Consider the following 16,340-nt stretch of genomic DNA (forward strand, 5'->3'; position numbering starts at 1 on the left):
TTCATATTTTGCTTTGGTTTGTACATGTTATTATTGAAAAGGGTACTGTTTTTTATATGTTTTCTTATATTGTAATTGTATTCACTGATCAGGGTGTTTTGTATTAGGTTTTGTTGTATATCCGTTACTAGCTATTAATGGCCTGCATGTATTGTTAATTTGTGTGTTTTGTTTTATGTTTGTTGTTGTGATGCATTGTATTCTGGGACTCCCTTCGAAAACAAGATGGTACATCATAAGGGGTTAATCCTAATAATAAATACAAGTAATGGTTCAGGGGATGAGGAGGTAAAATTGGATCCAAGCCATAAAGAAAATACAATGGCTTTTCTTCTAGTAAGACTCCATGTAGTTTGTCTCCTGTACAGAGCCAGCAAATACTGTGAAGCAGCGCTGATCCTCTTAAGAGACTCATTGATGCCTTGTCAGTCTGTGTCCAAATAAAGCTGAGCTTTATAGTATTTATAGGTAGACTCCTGTTCTCTTCTAGAACTCCTGCTGTGACTTTGAGGAAGGATCTGGGACAGATACATTAATGCTGGATGCTTCTCCTGGGAACAACAAACACTGGAGTATCACTGGTGTATCACTTTGTTTCAGAGAGTCAACAATGTCCCTGGGACCTCCTAATAATGAAGGTTTCGGGTTGAATTGGTCAGTAAAGCTTAAGGAAAACTTAGATCACAGAGGAGAATGAATTGCGGTGCCATGAGTTTTTTTTTTTTTTTTTGGTGGCCTTTCACTTTTGGAATGAAATTTCATTCCATTTATAGATATTCAGCCTTTGTAATCATGTCATCAATAATGAGAATCCAATACTTTAGTAAATCAGTTATAATCTGGAGTATGGATTAATATCTTTAAACTACACTCTTAAAAATAAAAGTGCTTCACGATGCCATAGAAGAACCTTTTTGTCTAAATGGTTCCATAAAGAACCTTTCCATCTGAAGAACCTTTCTGTTACACAAAAGGTTCGTTGTGGTGAAAAAAGGTTCTTCAGATTACAAAAAGGTAAGAAAGAGATGGTTCTTTAAAAAACCTTTGACTGAATGGTTCTTTGTTGAACCAAAAAATGGTTCCTTTTTGAAGCACTTTTATATTTAAGAGTCTATTTTTTTTTTCTTTTTGATCAAGATGCAAATATTTGGAGAACTGCTGTTAAATGTTGATTGAACTAGCAGATGTACACAGTGATTAGTCATTTAGTTTGCATTTTATGTGTACACATGTGGCATATTTGTTGTACACTTTAAACACAAACAGTAAGATTAGATTTGGAAATGTTCTGAGTGGTGTTTGTCTTCTTTGTGGTTGCCTAGTCAAGTCTCTAATATTCTGTGCTGTAGATATGGTTTGCGACTCTCTGTCAGTCTACGTGTATGAGACTCATGTTTGCATAGTTTATTATCTGCCATTGAAAAAGTCCAAACAGAGTTGGAAGATAAATGGCACAAATGTGACACAGTTTGAGCAAAACCCATAACATTTATGCTAAATGCTTTTGCTGCTGTGGCAGAGCAAGTACCGAGACTTGCTACTGCCAATACATCCACAACATACTGCATGTAAGAAATACTGCTGCTGCACATTTAACAATGAATCACCTCGAAGCAGATCTATACAGGTGGAGCTGGGAAAGGCGGAGGCTTTCTGAACATGCTGCAAACTGCTACAGCAAGCACTTGAATTAGGGCTGTGCAATTAATCGAAATTCAGTTTTGATTTTGATTTCGGCTTCAAGTGATTATGAAAATACTATAATCGAGATAAAATGATTATTGCTCCCGATTCTGCCCCCTTTGTGCGCTTTCGCTCCTCTATAAAAGCCCAATTTCACATGCAAATCAGTAAAATAATGTAACGTGACTTGCATAAAATGGGACGTGCTTGATTTATTAATGAGAATTTGCGCTGTTCTGTGTATGCGTTCAGAGACAGAACAGAACATGGAAAAGTAAATGTTTAGCTTAAGATGCGTACCTAAACATTCAAATACATGCAAATATTTGTCAAAATGCGCCGTTTGGAGAATATTCATGTAAATGTTCATCAGGTATGTCTTAAATTAACGTAAACAGTTGAGAATGAAAATACGTGTGTAACAGTATATTGGATCCGTGCAGCTCTTAAAGCAGCCACAAGAAATATTCCTTCTGCCGTCACTGTGCTTACTGTTAATCAAACAACAAAAGATAAAGACAAAATCACTCATTTCTCTCGATGGAGGGACTTTTGTAATTTTTATAAGAAACGAAGCATGTCTAATTCTTACTATGTTTTATTTAACATTCAATTAATTACATTAAGTTAGGGTTAAGGTTAGGTAAGCTTAAGTATTATCTTTTTTGGCGGGAGCCGTTTCCATGGTGAATCATAATTTCAGGGCTCCACTGATCATGGCTTTTCATAATCATGGTGTACACGCTAAACTCAGAGTCAACCTACTTAAAGTGGATTAAACTAACTCAGTTCAGCTGTTCTGAAACCGAGTAAACCCAGTTTAAACTGGACCTCCTTATTTGAAACAGGCCCCTGAATTCCTTTGTTACATTACTGTGAAAACGTCATCTGTTGCCTTGTTTACTGATCAGTCCCACCTGTGCCTTGTTTCACTCTTTGTTGTCTTCTGTATTTATATTCCCCTGTTTGGTTTAGTTATTTGTCTGGTGTTGTCTTTACCATGTGAAGCTGCTACATTGATTTCTTTTTTAAATTGGATTGCCTTGATGTTTTTATTTTGGTTAATAAAGTAACTAAACTGCACCTTAATCCGCATGATTATATAACAAGGAAAAAAAGAAAATTAGATTAGATAGACTTACTCTGAAGGAGGGCCCTGAGCCATATAGAGAATGTCACAGAGGGTTAGTTTACCCAAAAAATGAAAATTCGCCCATTATTTTCTCACCCTCAAGCCATCCTAGGTGTATATGACTTCCTTCTTTCAAACAAATCCAATCGGAGTTGTATTAAAAGCTGGCTCTTTCAAGCTTTATCATGGCAATAGGCCAGTGTTTCTCTTCAACAGTTCAAAACAAGTCCAATAAAGTGCATCCATCCATAATAAAAAGTGCCTTACATGGCCCTGAGGGATGAATAAAGGCCTCCTGTAGTGAATCTATGCGTTTTTGTAAGAAGAAATATCCATATTTAAAACATAACCACTTTAATCTAGATTGCGCTAACTATTGTGCTCGGAAGCAGCTCCGGGCAGATGACGTAGGATGTTGGAGTTGTGCATGTGAAGTGACAAATGCAGACACATCAGTGGAGAGATCAAAACAAAACAATGGTCACGAATTAGAAGTACAAAACGAAGATTTGTAAAGAAGAATTTCTGAGGATTTTGATATTTAAGCCAAGAGGAGACAGGTTTTCCTTTGCTAAAGAAGGACAACCCAGTCTCATAAAAATACCTACCTCTGGGTACTTTTTAGCAGTACTGTTTTACCTTACCTCACATTTCGTGGCAGTTTAAAAAAAAAAGTGTCCACTGAGTGGTGCTAAAACACAGGTTCAATATGTGAACCCTGGCATGTTTTTATTACATTGCTTCAGGTACGTATTGGAGTGGTTCAGAGTTCAAATATCCAGGGACTGTTGCTAAAAGTTAATGCTCTATTGTGTTGGAAATATGCCCTACACCAAACCCAACCCTAAACCTACCTGATAGTGTTAACAAAAGCAAAACTGATATAAAAACACATTTGTTGACACCATTTGAATCTTCCTTGTGTGTAGATTTGACCTCATTTGTCGAACCATAGTTACAAGGGATTTGAACCGTTGCTTTTCACCCCTCAAGTACATCTCCATACTGGGTGAGCTACTGAACAAACCTACCTTCTATGAAAACCCATAGATATGAAGCTGGATATGTAATTGTGACATTCAAAAGCATCAGTTTTTAAATCTCCCAGCATATTAAAATTGTTTTTAAGTCATAATATAATATTCTTCAAATAATTGTGCAAAAATTATGCTTTATTAAACTCTGTAAATCATACTTTGCGTGAAAAGGAATAAAAGGTGTCAGAGTTTTACTGCATCTAGTGTTCATTTCTTTTGGAAACTGCAGTGATATGTACTTATTGGTATGTATTTCGCGTCCTGTGAAAAAGTGCCCACTGATTGCGTTTTTAAGACCAGGTAGAAGAAGGAAGTCATATACACCTAGGATGGCTGAAGAATGAGTAAATAATGGGCTAATTTTAATTTTTGGGTGAACGAACCTTTTCAGGGTGGCTTCTTGTGACTTCAGACAGAAATCAGAACAATGCGTTAACAACCATCCGAATACCCAAACGAACCAATAGCAACATGCTAACAAACTACCTAGAACAGCTTAGCAACCATTGGCTCAACACTTATAACACCCTAGTATAATGCTAGTGAGATAGATGCTTTCTGCTTTTTCTTTCAATTGTTGGAAAGTATCATTAAATGTCAGTATAAACACATGCAATAATGCTGTAATTAAAAGTAGTTATTTCATATTATTTTAAAGGGTCAGGGTTTGCTTGTGTTCCACGTTTTTACATTTAAAAAGGGTGTTTACGTGTATGTACAGGTAGAGGAAGTATTATATAGAAATAACCTTAAACATTTGTTATATCTCTAATCACCTTTTATTTCATTGTATAATTTCCTTTGTGTTTTTGCTTGTGTTCTAGAGTTGTCAATTTCCAAACTAAGAATGGTGCCACACCGCTATACCTTGCATGTCAGGAGGGCCACCTGGAAGTCGTCCAGTACCTAGTGAAGGACTGCGGGGCGGAGCCAAGTATCAGAGCCAATGATGGGATGACACCGTTGCACGCTGCTGCCCAGATGGGACACAACACTGTCATTGTCTGGCTGGTGAGCTAAAAACAGTAATGGTAATGTTTAATGTTTAATGTATGATTTAAAGCATCCATTTACAACTATTTTGCTACATCATTTTTCCGGGTTCATTTTTTGGTCATTTATTGTTTTTCTTATTGTTGTTTAATTTTATGATTGTCAAGTTTCATGGAGTGTTTGTCTTCATGAATAAGAGATAAGACAGTATATCACAGTTTTATGGGATGAGATGTTAATGTGAAGCAGTTTTGTATAAAAACAGTATTTGTGCTGATCAGGCACAAACTCTGCTCAGGCGTCTGGGGACGGATTAGATTTTTCTAATGTGGAGACTTGATCTAACAATGTTACATTTTATTGTATATTTTGGACAGTTGCAGTTCTTTAGACATCCTCATTTATCCCTCATTCTGTTTAATGGACTTTGCACAAAATGTTGGTTGGCACTGCAAACTAAATGTAATTATTTTCAGTCAGCATCAGAGAAAAAGTGCACAGTCATCTTTAGAATCCTGTATTTGAACTGACTTAAAGAGTAATTAGCTGGTGAAGTGGATTTACTTATTGTAGCATTAACAAAAGTTAGCATGAGAATTGTAATGTTCAAAATAGATGCCATAACAAATGTCAGTACATCGGGAAGTTTTTAAACGAGCGGTTTATTCATAAATTTGTACGACATTACCTTCATGCCGTGGAAATACAGCTGAAAAGGGCGGAGCTACATAAAATCTAAAGCTTAAAGGAGAAGTTCACTTCTAAAACAAAAATGTACAGATAATGTACTCACCCCCTTGTCATCCAAAATGTTCATGTCTTTCTTCAGTTGTAAAGAAATTATGTATTTTTGAGGAAAACCCTTCAGGATTTCTCTCCATTTAGTGGACTTTGTGGAAGAAAAAAATGTTTTAATTATCTTGTGTGCTAATGAAACATTGTGTATGTGTCTGCTTTATCTAAACCTGCTCTGAAGATGACATGAGGTAAAGATATCAGGGCCCCAAAACATAAAGATTTGAGCCTTGGGAGCAGGGGCGCCGCTCGCAATTTTGGGCCCTATGACAAAATATGAGGTTGGGCCCCCCTACCACACCAAAGCAGATCTCTGGGGGCCCCTAAAGGGCGTGGGCCCTTATAATTGTCCTAAAAGATTGTCTTTAAAAGGTTCTTCAAGCGATGCCATAGAAGAACCATTTTTGGTTCCACAAAGAACCATTCAGTCAAAGGTTCTTTAAAGAACAATTTCTTGCTTACCTTTTTATAATCTAAGAGAACCTATTGTTTCACTAGATAATACTTATTTCTTTGCTGGGATCGTTTAGAGCCCTTTGAAGCAGCATTGAAACTGCATTTTGGAATTTCAAACTTGTGGGCACCAATGAAGTCCAATATTTGGAGAACGTTCCTGAAATGTGTTCCTCAAAAAAACATAATTTCTTTACAACTGAAGAAAGAAAGACATGAACATCTTGGATGACATGGGGGTGAGTAAATTATCTGTACATTTTTGTTCTGGAAGTCAGCTTCTCTTTTAACATTATATCTGAAGGTTCTTGATCAGACTTGTTTTATATTAACATAACCTGCATACTGAGAAGTCAGCAAACAGGGAAAATGAGCATTTTATCATGTCTATACAAACTACTTATTACTTTTTGTCTTGTATAGATGAGTTTCACAGAAATTAGCCTGTCTGACAGAGACAATGATGGGGCCACTGCCATGCACTTTGCCGCCAGCCGCGGCCATGCCAAGGTTCTCAGCTGGCTGCTCCTGCACGGCGGGGAGATAGTGACAGACAGCTGGGGTGGTACTCCTCTTCATGACGCGTCCGAGAATGGAGAGCTGGAGGTATGTGACAGAAACTACTGTATGTGAATGTTTCCTACATCTCTTTGGACTTGCAAATGTTATTACATGTGTATTTACAGCTCGGACATCTACAACACATCTTTAGGAAATGATATTGGGATATAAAAAAATGTTCATGATGTGAAGAATCATGACCACATTCTTCTAGTAAAGGAATCAAAATATTTCTGATATTTTTGATGTGGAGACTCAAACAATGTTGGGTAATTAAAACTTAACATTTTTGACAATTTTATTTATTAAGACATCCTGATTTATGCTTTATTCTGTTTAATTACTTGACATTGCACAACATTATTTCTTGGCATTGCAAACCAGAGGTGTATTTTTTAACCAGACATGTCTAGAATATGACTGTCACAAGGACGGTCTGAGACGAGCGGATCCATTTGCAGCATTTTATTCGTACAGACAAACACACAGGGGCAGGCAGAAATCGTCGTCAAACACAGGCAGAAAGGTCGGGGCGGGCAGCGAGAATCACACACAAGAGGGAGTCCAGGAATCAAAACACAGGAAATCAAACACGGAAAGAAACGCTCAGAAATGCAGCCGGGGCAATACAAGACTTCGCCAAGAGCTAAGTGTGACAGTGGCTTATATGGTGTCTGTGTGATTAACTGCAGGTGTGTGTGTGTGTGTGTGTGTGTGTGTGTGTGTGTGTGTGTGTGTGTGTGTGTGTGTGTGTACCTGGTATTCATCACGTTGTGGGGACCAAATGTCCCCACAAGGATAGGAATACCAGTAAATTTTGACCTTGTGGGGACATTTATCAGGTCCCCATGAGGAAACAGGCTTATAAATCATGCACAATGAGTTTTTTTGAGGAAGTAAAAGTTTGCACAATCTCCTGTGAGGGCTAGGTTTAGGTGTAGGGTAGGGTTAGGGCGATAGAAAATACGGTTTGTACAGTATAAAAACCATTACGCCTATGGAATGTCCCCATAAAACATGTAAACCAGTGTGTGTGTGTGTGTGTGTGTGTGTGTGTGTGTGTGTGTGTGTGTGTGTGTGTGTGTGAGAATGAGCTGCAGGTGTGAGCAGTGATGGGTGCAGTGGCTTGTGGGGGATGAAGTCCATGATGTATGGTGCAAGAGTTTGTGATCCCAGGGGGACTGAGGCTCAAATCATGACAATGACTTACATTACATTTTCAAGTCTCTGCATAATTTATGAGTCTATAGCAATTCAATAGACATTTTACATATTATTTAACAAGTGAAATTATTTTTCTTATTTTATATAGGCTACAATATATTGTAATAAATTACAATAATTCATTTAAATCCTATGGTAACACTTTACAAAAAGGTTTATTAGTTAACATTAGTTAACAACATTAGTTAATAAACTAAGAAAGAAACAATACCTCTACAGCGTTTATTAATCATAGTTGATGTTAATTTCATTTTTTAATTCAAATCACAACTTGTGTTTGTTAACATTTGTTAATGCACTATGAACTAACATGAGCAAACAATTAACTGTATTTATATTACCTATGTTAACAAAGATAAATAAGTAGTGTAATAAATGTATTGTTCATTGTTGTTTCATGTTAGTTAATACATTAACTATTGTTAAAAAATGACACCTTATTGTAAAGTGTTACTTAGTGTCACGTATCTGGTCTATCCTGTCATCATGAACTCTTGCACCACACTTCATGGACTTCATTCCCCACAAGCCACTGCACTAATCACTGCATTCACCTGCTCTCACTTTACTGATTATCGCTCACAGCTGCACCTCATCACACTGACTGCATTTAAGCTTCTCACACACACAACCACTCTGCGAAGTCTTATTGTTCCGTATGGTATGTATTTCTGAGCGTTTCTTCCCGAGTTTGTTTTCCCTGTGTTTTGATTCCTGGACTCCCTCCCGTGTTTGATTCTTGCTGCCAGCCCCGACCTTTCTGCCTGTTTTTGACGACGATTTCTGCCTGCCCCTTTGTGTTTGTTTTGTTTCAATAAATGCTGCAAATGGATCCGTACGTCTCTGACCTTCCTTGTGACACTTAGTCTACATTATAGTTTTTTTTGGCATTTTATTTGGCATTTGGAATAATAAATTATACTTTTCTGTAACTGTTATGATTTTTTATGTTATATTTAATAACTGGTATGTGCTTTGTTGGTTGCATTTATTTATTCATCAACCTGAACCTTATTCAGTTGCATTGTAATATGGTTCAATCGCTAAATAATGCTTGTTTTTTTTTTTCCATTGATACAATAATGATATTCACTTTTATCCACTGATCAGACATGCAACACACTTACTTTAGATTGATTGATTAGAATAGAATAAATTATTAGAATGAATAAATTCTTAATACAGAATTAAGAAAAAAAAATATTTAAAGAAATTTGTATTTATACTATAACCTATATGAGATTTTTATGAAAGTGTTGTGTAGCAGAAAGCTTGGAATTTTCCACAGTTGCACGACACATTTTTTGGTTTGTAACATTATCCATCTAAAGGCTGTGGACAGAAAGAGCGGGACACAGAAACATTCAGAGAGTATTGTCTCTCGTTCTCCACCTGAGGGCCAAATGCATGACAGCTGTCATCCACAAAGTACCCTTTTACTGCATTCATGAAAACCGCTCACACTTTACTCAACCCTCTTTCTTAAACTGTCAGATATGTCAACAGACAAATATCCACACCCTTCAGGAAGAGCATACACTCTTTCAGCAGAAATACATACAGCTTATGTGCCGAGAACCGTTGTGATGAATGTAGTATTGATCTATATAGTTGGAAGCATTATTGAATCAGTCAGTATTCTTATAGCATATATTCACACAACATTTTCTCAAAACTCTATGATATACATGTGAAAATATTTCTAACATGTATGTTCGATTATGCTCCAAAGTATAAAACTCAGGGTTTGTTTAGTAAGTAAGCAATATGAGCAATTGGAATAGTAATGGAACGCAATAGTTATAGTAATGCTTGCTTTAGTAGACAGAAGTAAATATATTTAATAAAACAGCTCCAAATTATCTGGGTGTTAATGTAGATGTCTGTGTCTCTGTGTAGTGCTGTCAGATTCTGGTAGTGAATGGAGTGGATCTAGGAATACGGGATCAGGATGGATTCTCAGCGGCAGACCTGGCTGAATACAACGGGCATCAACAGTGTGCCAAGTATCTCCGCACTGTCGAAAACATGGTGAGATACAGCACAAACACAAGCAAAGCAATCTTAAACAAGGGCTTTACAACAAAAGTAAATTAAATTCTCTTCAAAATTGATAAAATGTCTCTGTTTACATTCACAGTAGTACAAAATATGTTAATGAAGTACAGTGGTGGCCAAAATTATTAGAACACTACAGTATCTACAGTATTTCACATTTCAGCAACCATTTTAGTATATCTTCTCAACAATACTACTATAGACAATACTATAGAAATGAAACTTGGATATATTTTAAAGTAGTCAGCTTGTATAGCAGTATAGATTTACTGTTACCTGAAAATAACTCAACATACAGCCATTATTGTCAAAATAGCTGGCAACAAAAGTGAGTACACCCTAAGTGATAGCAGTATATTTGTTAACTATGCAAAGTCCTGCTTGACAGGACCATACAAACTTGTGTATGTTGTATTAGAGCAGTTAAAATTAGGTGCTTCAAGTACAATTCTGTCATACTGCCCACTAGATGTTCAACATGGCATCTCATGGCAAAGAACTCTCTGAGGATTTGAGAATTAGAATTATTGCTCTCCACAAAGATGGCCAAGGCTATTAGAGGTTCAGTAACACCCTGAAACCGAGTTACACTACAGTGGTCAGGGTCATACAGAGGTTTTCCAAGATACGTTCCATTCGGAACAGGCCTTGCAAGGGTCGATCAACGAAGTTGAGCACTCGTTCTGTGCGTCAGGTGCAGAACCTGGCTTCAGAAAACAGATGCATGAGTGCTGCCAGCATTGCTTTAAAGGTTGCAGAAGTAGAAGGTCAGCTTGTCAGTGCTCAGACCACACTGCAACAAGTCGGTTTTCATAGGTGTCGTCCCAGAAGGAAGCCTCATCTGAAGCTGGCTCACAAGAAAGCCTGCAAACAGTTTGCTGAAGACAACCTGTCCAAGAGCATGAATTACTGGAACCATGTCCTGTGGTCTGATAAGACTATAACTATTGTTTGGCTCAGATGGTGTCCAGCATGTGTGCCGATGCCCTGGTGAAGAGTACAGTCAATCATGGTGGTGGTAGCATCATGTTCTGGGGCTGCATGAGTGCTGTTGGTACTGAGGAGCTGCAGTTCATTGAGGGAAACATGGATTCCATTATGTACTGTACATTCTGAAGCAGAACATGATGCCTTCCCTCCAGAAACTAGGCAGAACGGCAGTTTTCCAACATGATAATGACCCCAAACACACCATGAAGATGACAACTGCCTTGCTGAGGAAGCTGAAGCACCTGTGGGCCATCCTCAAGCGTAAGGTGGAGAAGCACCATGTGTTTAACGTCCAGCAGCTCCGTGAGGAGTGGAAGAGGATCCCAGCAACAACATGTGCAGCTCTGGTCAATACCATGCCCAGGATGATTAAGGCAGTGCCAGATAACAATGGTGCTAACACAATATACTGACACTTTGGACAGTTATTTTGACAATAATGGCTGTATGTTGAGTAATTTTCAGAGGACAACAAATCTATACTGCTAAACAAGCTGCACATTGACTACTCTAAAATATATCCAAGTTTCTTTTCTATAGTATTGTCCCTTGAGAAGATTTACTAAAATGGTTGCTGAAATGTGAGGGGTGTACTCACTTTTGTGAAAAGTAGGAAATATCAGTTTACATTTCCAAACATTAATTTTGCAAAAGCTGCTGTAAACGCAAAGGATTGTCACACCAAATGTTTATTTAATTTAGTTAATGAAATTTAATTGGTAAAGAAAATCTATTTGTGATATTATTTTTGACAGCATCCTCATTTTACAGCATTTTTACACAAGTGCCTGAAACGGTTAACAGTACTGCAGCTTTGCAGGTAGGTCTCTTGAAGCATCTTGGAGATGTTGCCATAGTTCTTCTGGATTTAGTCTGCCTCAGTTTGATTTATTTCTTAATGAGATTTCAGGCAGACTGGATGATGATGGGATCAGATCTCTGTGTGGAGCACTGGCTGTTGTCAGTCTTCTTGTGCAAACAAAAATCTCACTGGATCATTACAATTAATGGAAAAAATTATGTTTGGAAATGTAAACTCATGTTTCCTACTGACACACTACAGCAAAAGAAAGAAATAACTGACTTAAAACTTTTTAGCTGGAGAAAATACTAGTGTTCTAATAATTTTGGCCACCACTGTATGTTTTCTTTGTTTCTGGTAATTTACTTGTTTATCTGTTTATCTATTCTAATAATGTTCAATTTGGGAATGTGTCCAGTAATGTGGATTACCAAAATGAAATTGGATAAGTCTCATCTCATCATTTGTTGGTGTACAAGATTTTAACTCTAAAGCCTACTGTATCATATTTGAAAAGCAATTTTCTAAGGCATCTAATTCATCAACATAATCAAAAATTTGCTGAAAAACCTGTTGGTCAGTCTAGATTATACTTTTTAGCAAGTAAAAGGCTTTTTGTGTAATTTTAAAACATTCCATTTTTTCCATATCTTTTAGCTGTAACTATATTAACTATATTACTATATTAACTATAACTATATGCAACTATATTGTTAATAATATTTTAGGATGAAAACTTATTGGACTGAAGCAACTTAGGTTTACTTAATTATCCATACAAAATTTGTAATAAATCATGGTATACTGTGAGTATCAAATATGATCATCAGGCTTTTGAGGAATGTTTATTTGACAATAATGCTAATTATCTCTCAATCATCATTGTATTGCATTGCATTATATGTTTTGCCCCCACAGTAAATACAGACCTTAAGCATTAAAATATCATCTTACTAAGACATATTGTTGGGAGTTATAGAGTGATGACTTATGCATTTTGTGTAAGTACTTTCAGGCTTTACAGGCTTAACCAGTTCTTCATGTGTAAAACGTTAATGAGGAAAAATAACTAAGTGCACCTTTAATTAGGTTCAGTAGGTTCTTGAGAGTATGTAGAGAATAGCGATTCCATGTCTCCAGTGTAGTGATGTGGTTTCACACCCCCTCATAAGCGGCATTCTCATTTGCTACTACTGCCTGTAATTAACTTTTGTGTAATTAAAGGAATTCCCTGCCGTAAGCACACTCAGAGTTTGCAACACAAGGGCTATTGAAAAAGACAAAAACACTTAGACATCTTTAAAGGTATAGTTCACCCCAAAATTTAAATTATGTCATCATTTACTTAGTTGTTCCAAACCTGTATGTTTTTTTAATTCTGAACACAAAAGAAGATATTTTGTTGGTAAACAAACAGTTGACGGTAGCCATTAATTTCCATAGTATTTTTCTATACACTGTAAAATCCAATAGTATACCTCACTTAAATATAGTTAGTTATCTTTACTTAGTTGCTATACTTACTAGGTATTATTAAGTTACAGCTACTTTCAAGGCAAGTAAAACAATTTACTTACTACTTTGAGTGACGCTTACTTAAAATATTCAAGTAGCCACAAAGGAACCAACAACATTGATAAACCAGTGAGAGGCAGCAGTGCACTAATATGTCGCTAATGTGCAAAATAACAAACAGAAGAAGAAGAAAATAAACATTTATTTTTTTAGGTAGGGCAATTCTTAATAGACTTTTTACTCATTTTCTCCATGTCTGCAGTTGTCTTTCTTTCACTAGTTTCCTAAAGCCATCTTGAATGTTGAACTTTCATTACAACTGAAAATTTTCACAAATATTTCATAAATTGATGTTATTTATATATATATATATATATATATATATATATATATATATATACACACACACACACACACACAAACACATATATCATTAGCTGTATTTTACATGCTTCCTAATGATCCTTTACTATTTTATTGTTCTTTATAAACACCTTGAGAAGCTTTTTATTGGGTTGATACAGTCCTTTAATATTTATGGTAGAATGCTCAAATCACACACAGACTTTAACATTCAGCACGCGAATCACAACAATGGTAACAATTCAGTTTTATTTATTTTTAATAATTGTTACAATAACCATTTAATTTACTCTTTTTGTTGTGCTACTACTGATACAATACAGCAAATTAAATTGGCAAATAAAAACAACAACAGTAAAACCAAGCAACTGCGTAATTGATTCATGCCGCAATGCACTCTGGGAGTCAGTGAGTAGCAATACTAAGTCAAGAGTAAACCTAAAGTAAAGAGTCAAGTATGTGTAAGACACTATACTAAATAAGCATTTGTCCATACAACATACTGTTCCTACTTCACTTTACTTATTTTTTTTAGACAATCAGTTTGCCTGCTTTTTTTTAAGTAAGCCCAACTAATTCGATTTTACAGTGTACTATGGATGTCAATGGCTACCCTCAACTGTTTGACTCCAGCTGAAAGAGATTCATACAACATGAGAATGAGTAAAATTGAATGACAAAATGATGACAAAATTGTAACTTTTGAATGAACTATGCCTTCAAACTCATCCTGCCAAAATAAGTGTCACTATTCTACGCCTCACAATAACACTAGCTTTCGTCTCAGAGTGTGGAGCACCGAGTATTGTCACGGGACCCTTCGACAGATCTGGAGTATAAGCAGCCCGACTCAGGCCTCTCCTCTCCCAATGCCACCCTGCCCACCCCAGCCCCCACTGCGGCCCATTTTGACATCTGCTCACCCTCCAGCTCGCTGTCCAATTACGACTCGGCAAACTCCAGCCAATCCAGCACTGGAGAGAAGAAGAGCGGCACGCCTCCCTCACGAGTAACGGCAGGTCAGAGAAACACACACCAATGAGTTGTCCTGATAATTGTTTCTGTTTCTGCTAATGTTTTGCTAATATATATGTATATAAGTTTGGAGTCAGTAACCTTTTGTATTTGAAAGAAATTAAAACTTTAATTCAGCAAGGATGCATTAAAGGAGTAGTTCACTTCCAGAACAAAACAGATAATTTACTCACCCTCTTGCCATCCAAGATGTTCATGTCTTTCTTTCTTCAGTCGTAAAGAAATTATGTTTCTTGAGGAAAACATTTCAGGAATTATCTCCATATAGTGGACTTCAATGGTGCCCCCAAGTTTGAATTAAGAAAATGCAGTTTAATGCAGCTTCAATAGGCTCTAAACGATCCCAGCCAAGGAAGAATCTAGCGAAACGATCAGACATTTTCAAAACAAATTGACTACTTATATACTTTTTACATACATCAAATGCTTGTCTTATCTCATCTCTGAGTTGCACATGCATAGTCTGTGTAATCTGGGTCAATACAGTTAGGGTATGTCAAAAAACTCTCATCTCGTTTTCTTGTTCAACTTCAAAATCGTCCAACATCGCTGTTTTTTGTGAAGGGCGTTTGATCTTTTTTGCATGCTCACTTTGTAAACACTGGGTCAGGACTTCTGCAGTGATGTAGGACGATTTTGAAGTTGGGGAAAAAAAACAAGATTGGAGTTTTTCTACATACCCTAACTGTCTTCAACCGGAAAAAAAAACAGAGTTCATGAGGACATAGACGAGGTAAACGTTTGAGGTTAGAAAGTACATAAATAGTGAGTTTGTTTCGAAAATGACTGATCGTTTCACTAGATAAGACCCTTCTTCTTTGGCTGGGATCATTTAGAGCCCTTTGAAACTGCATTTAAACTACATTTTGTAAGTTTAAACTTGGGGGCACCATTGAAGTCCACTATATGGAGAGCAATCCTGAAATGTTTTCCTCAACAAACATAATTTCTTATCGACTGAAGAAAGAAAGACATGAACATCTTGAATGACAAGGGGGTGAGTACATTATCTGTACATTTTTGTTCTAAAAGTGAACTACTCCTTTAAGTTGAAGTATGAAAAGTGAAAGTAAACACATTTGGGACCCTGGACTACAAAACCAGTCATAAGGTAAAATTTTTACAAAACTGAGATGTATAGATCATATGAAAGCTCAATAAATAAGCTTTATGTTGCTATATGGTTTGTTAGGATAGGACAATATTTGGCCGAGATACAACTATTTGAAAATCTGGAATCTGAGGGTGCAAAAAAATTAGATTTTGATATATTTATAGTAGGAATTTTACAAAAAATCTTACTGGAAAATGATCTCTACTTAATTTCCTAATGATTTTTGGCATAAAAGAAAAATCAATAATTTTGACCCATACTATGTATATTTGGCTATTGCTACAAATGTACCCCAGCGACTTGAGACTGGTTTTGTGGTCCAGGGTCACATTTAAACATTTACAAAAGATTGTCAAATTAAAGCTGGGTAACACTTAAGTTTAGGGATTCATTAGCATGAATATTACTGACATACTGGCTGTTTATTAGTACTTATAAAGCCTATGTTAATGACTTATTTTGTGTGATCATATTTCAGATTTCTCAACAAACCCTTAAAGAGATAGTTCACACAAAAATGAAAAATCTGTCATGAATTACTCACCCTCATATTGTCCCAACCTGTAAGGCCTTCATTCATCTTCT

At 36.4% G+C, this 16,340-nt stretch overlaps 1 protein-coding gene across 1 annotated transcript in view; it reads left to right on the plus strand.

Moving 5' to 3' along the window:
- LOC141287083 (uncharacterized) overlaps positions 1 to 16,253 on the plus strand; it is a 39,287-nt gene extending 23,034 nt beyond the window's left edge. The window contains exons 3-7 of the mRNA XM_073819216.1: positions 4,677 to 4,863; positions 6,517 to 6,699; positions 9,778 to 9,909; positions 14,394 to 14,625; positions 16,234 to 16,253. Of these exons, the coding sequence (XP_073675317.1) occupies positions 4,677 to 4,863; positions 6,517 to 6,699; positions 9,778 to 9,909; positions 14,394 to 14,625; positions 16,234 to 16,253 (754 nt within the window). The remainder of the gene's footprint in view (positions 1 to 4,676; positions 4,864 to 6,516; positions 6,700 to 9,777; positions 9,910 to 14,393; positions 14,626 to 16,233) is intronic.
- The last annotated feature ends 87 nt before the right edge of the window (positions 16,254 to 16,340 follow it).

Source organism: Garra rufa, chromosome 15 (genome assembly GCF_049309525.1).
Source record: "Garra rufa chromosome 15, GarRuf1.0, whole genome shotgun sequence".
Lineage (NCBI taxonomy): Eukaryota > Metazoa > Chordata > Actinopteri > Cypriniformes > Cyprinidae > Garra > Garra rufa.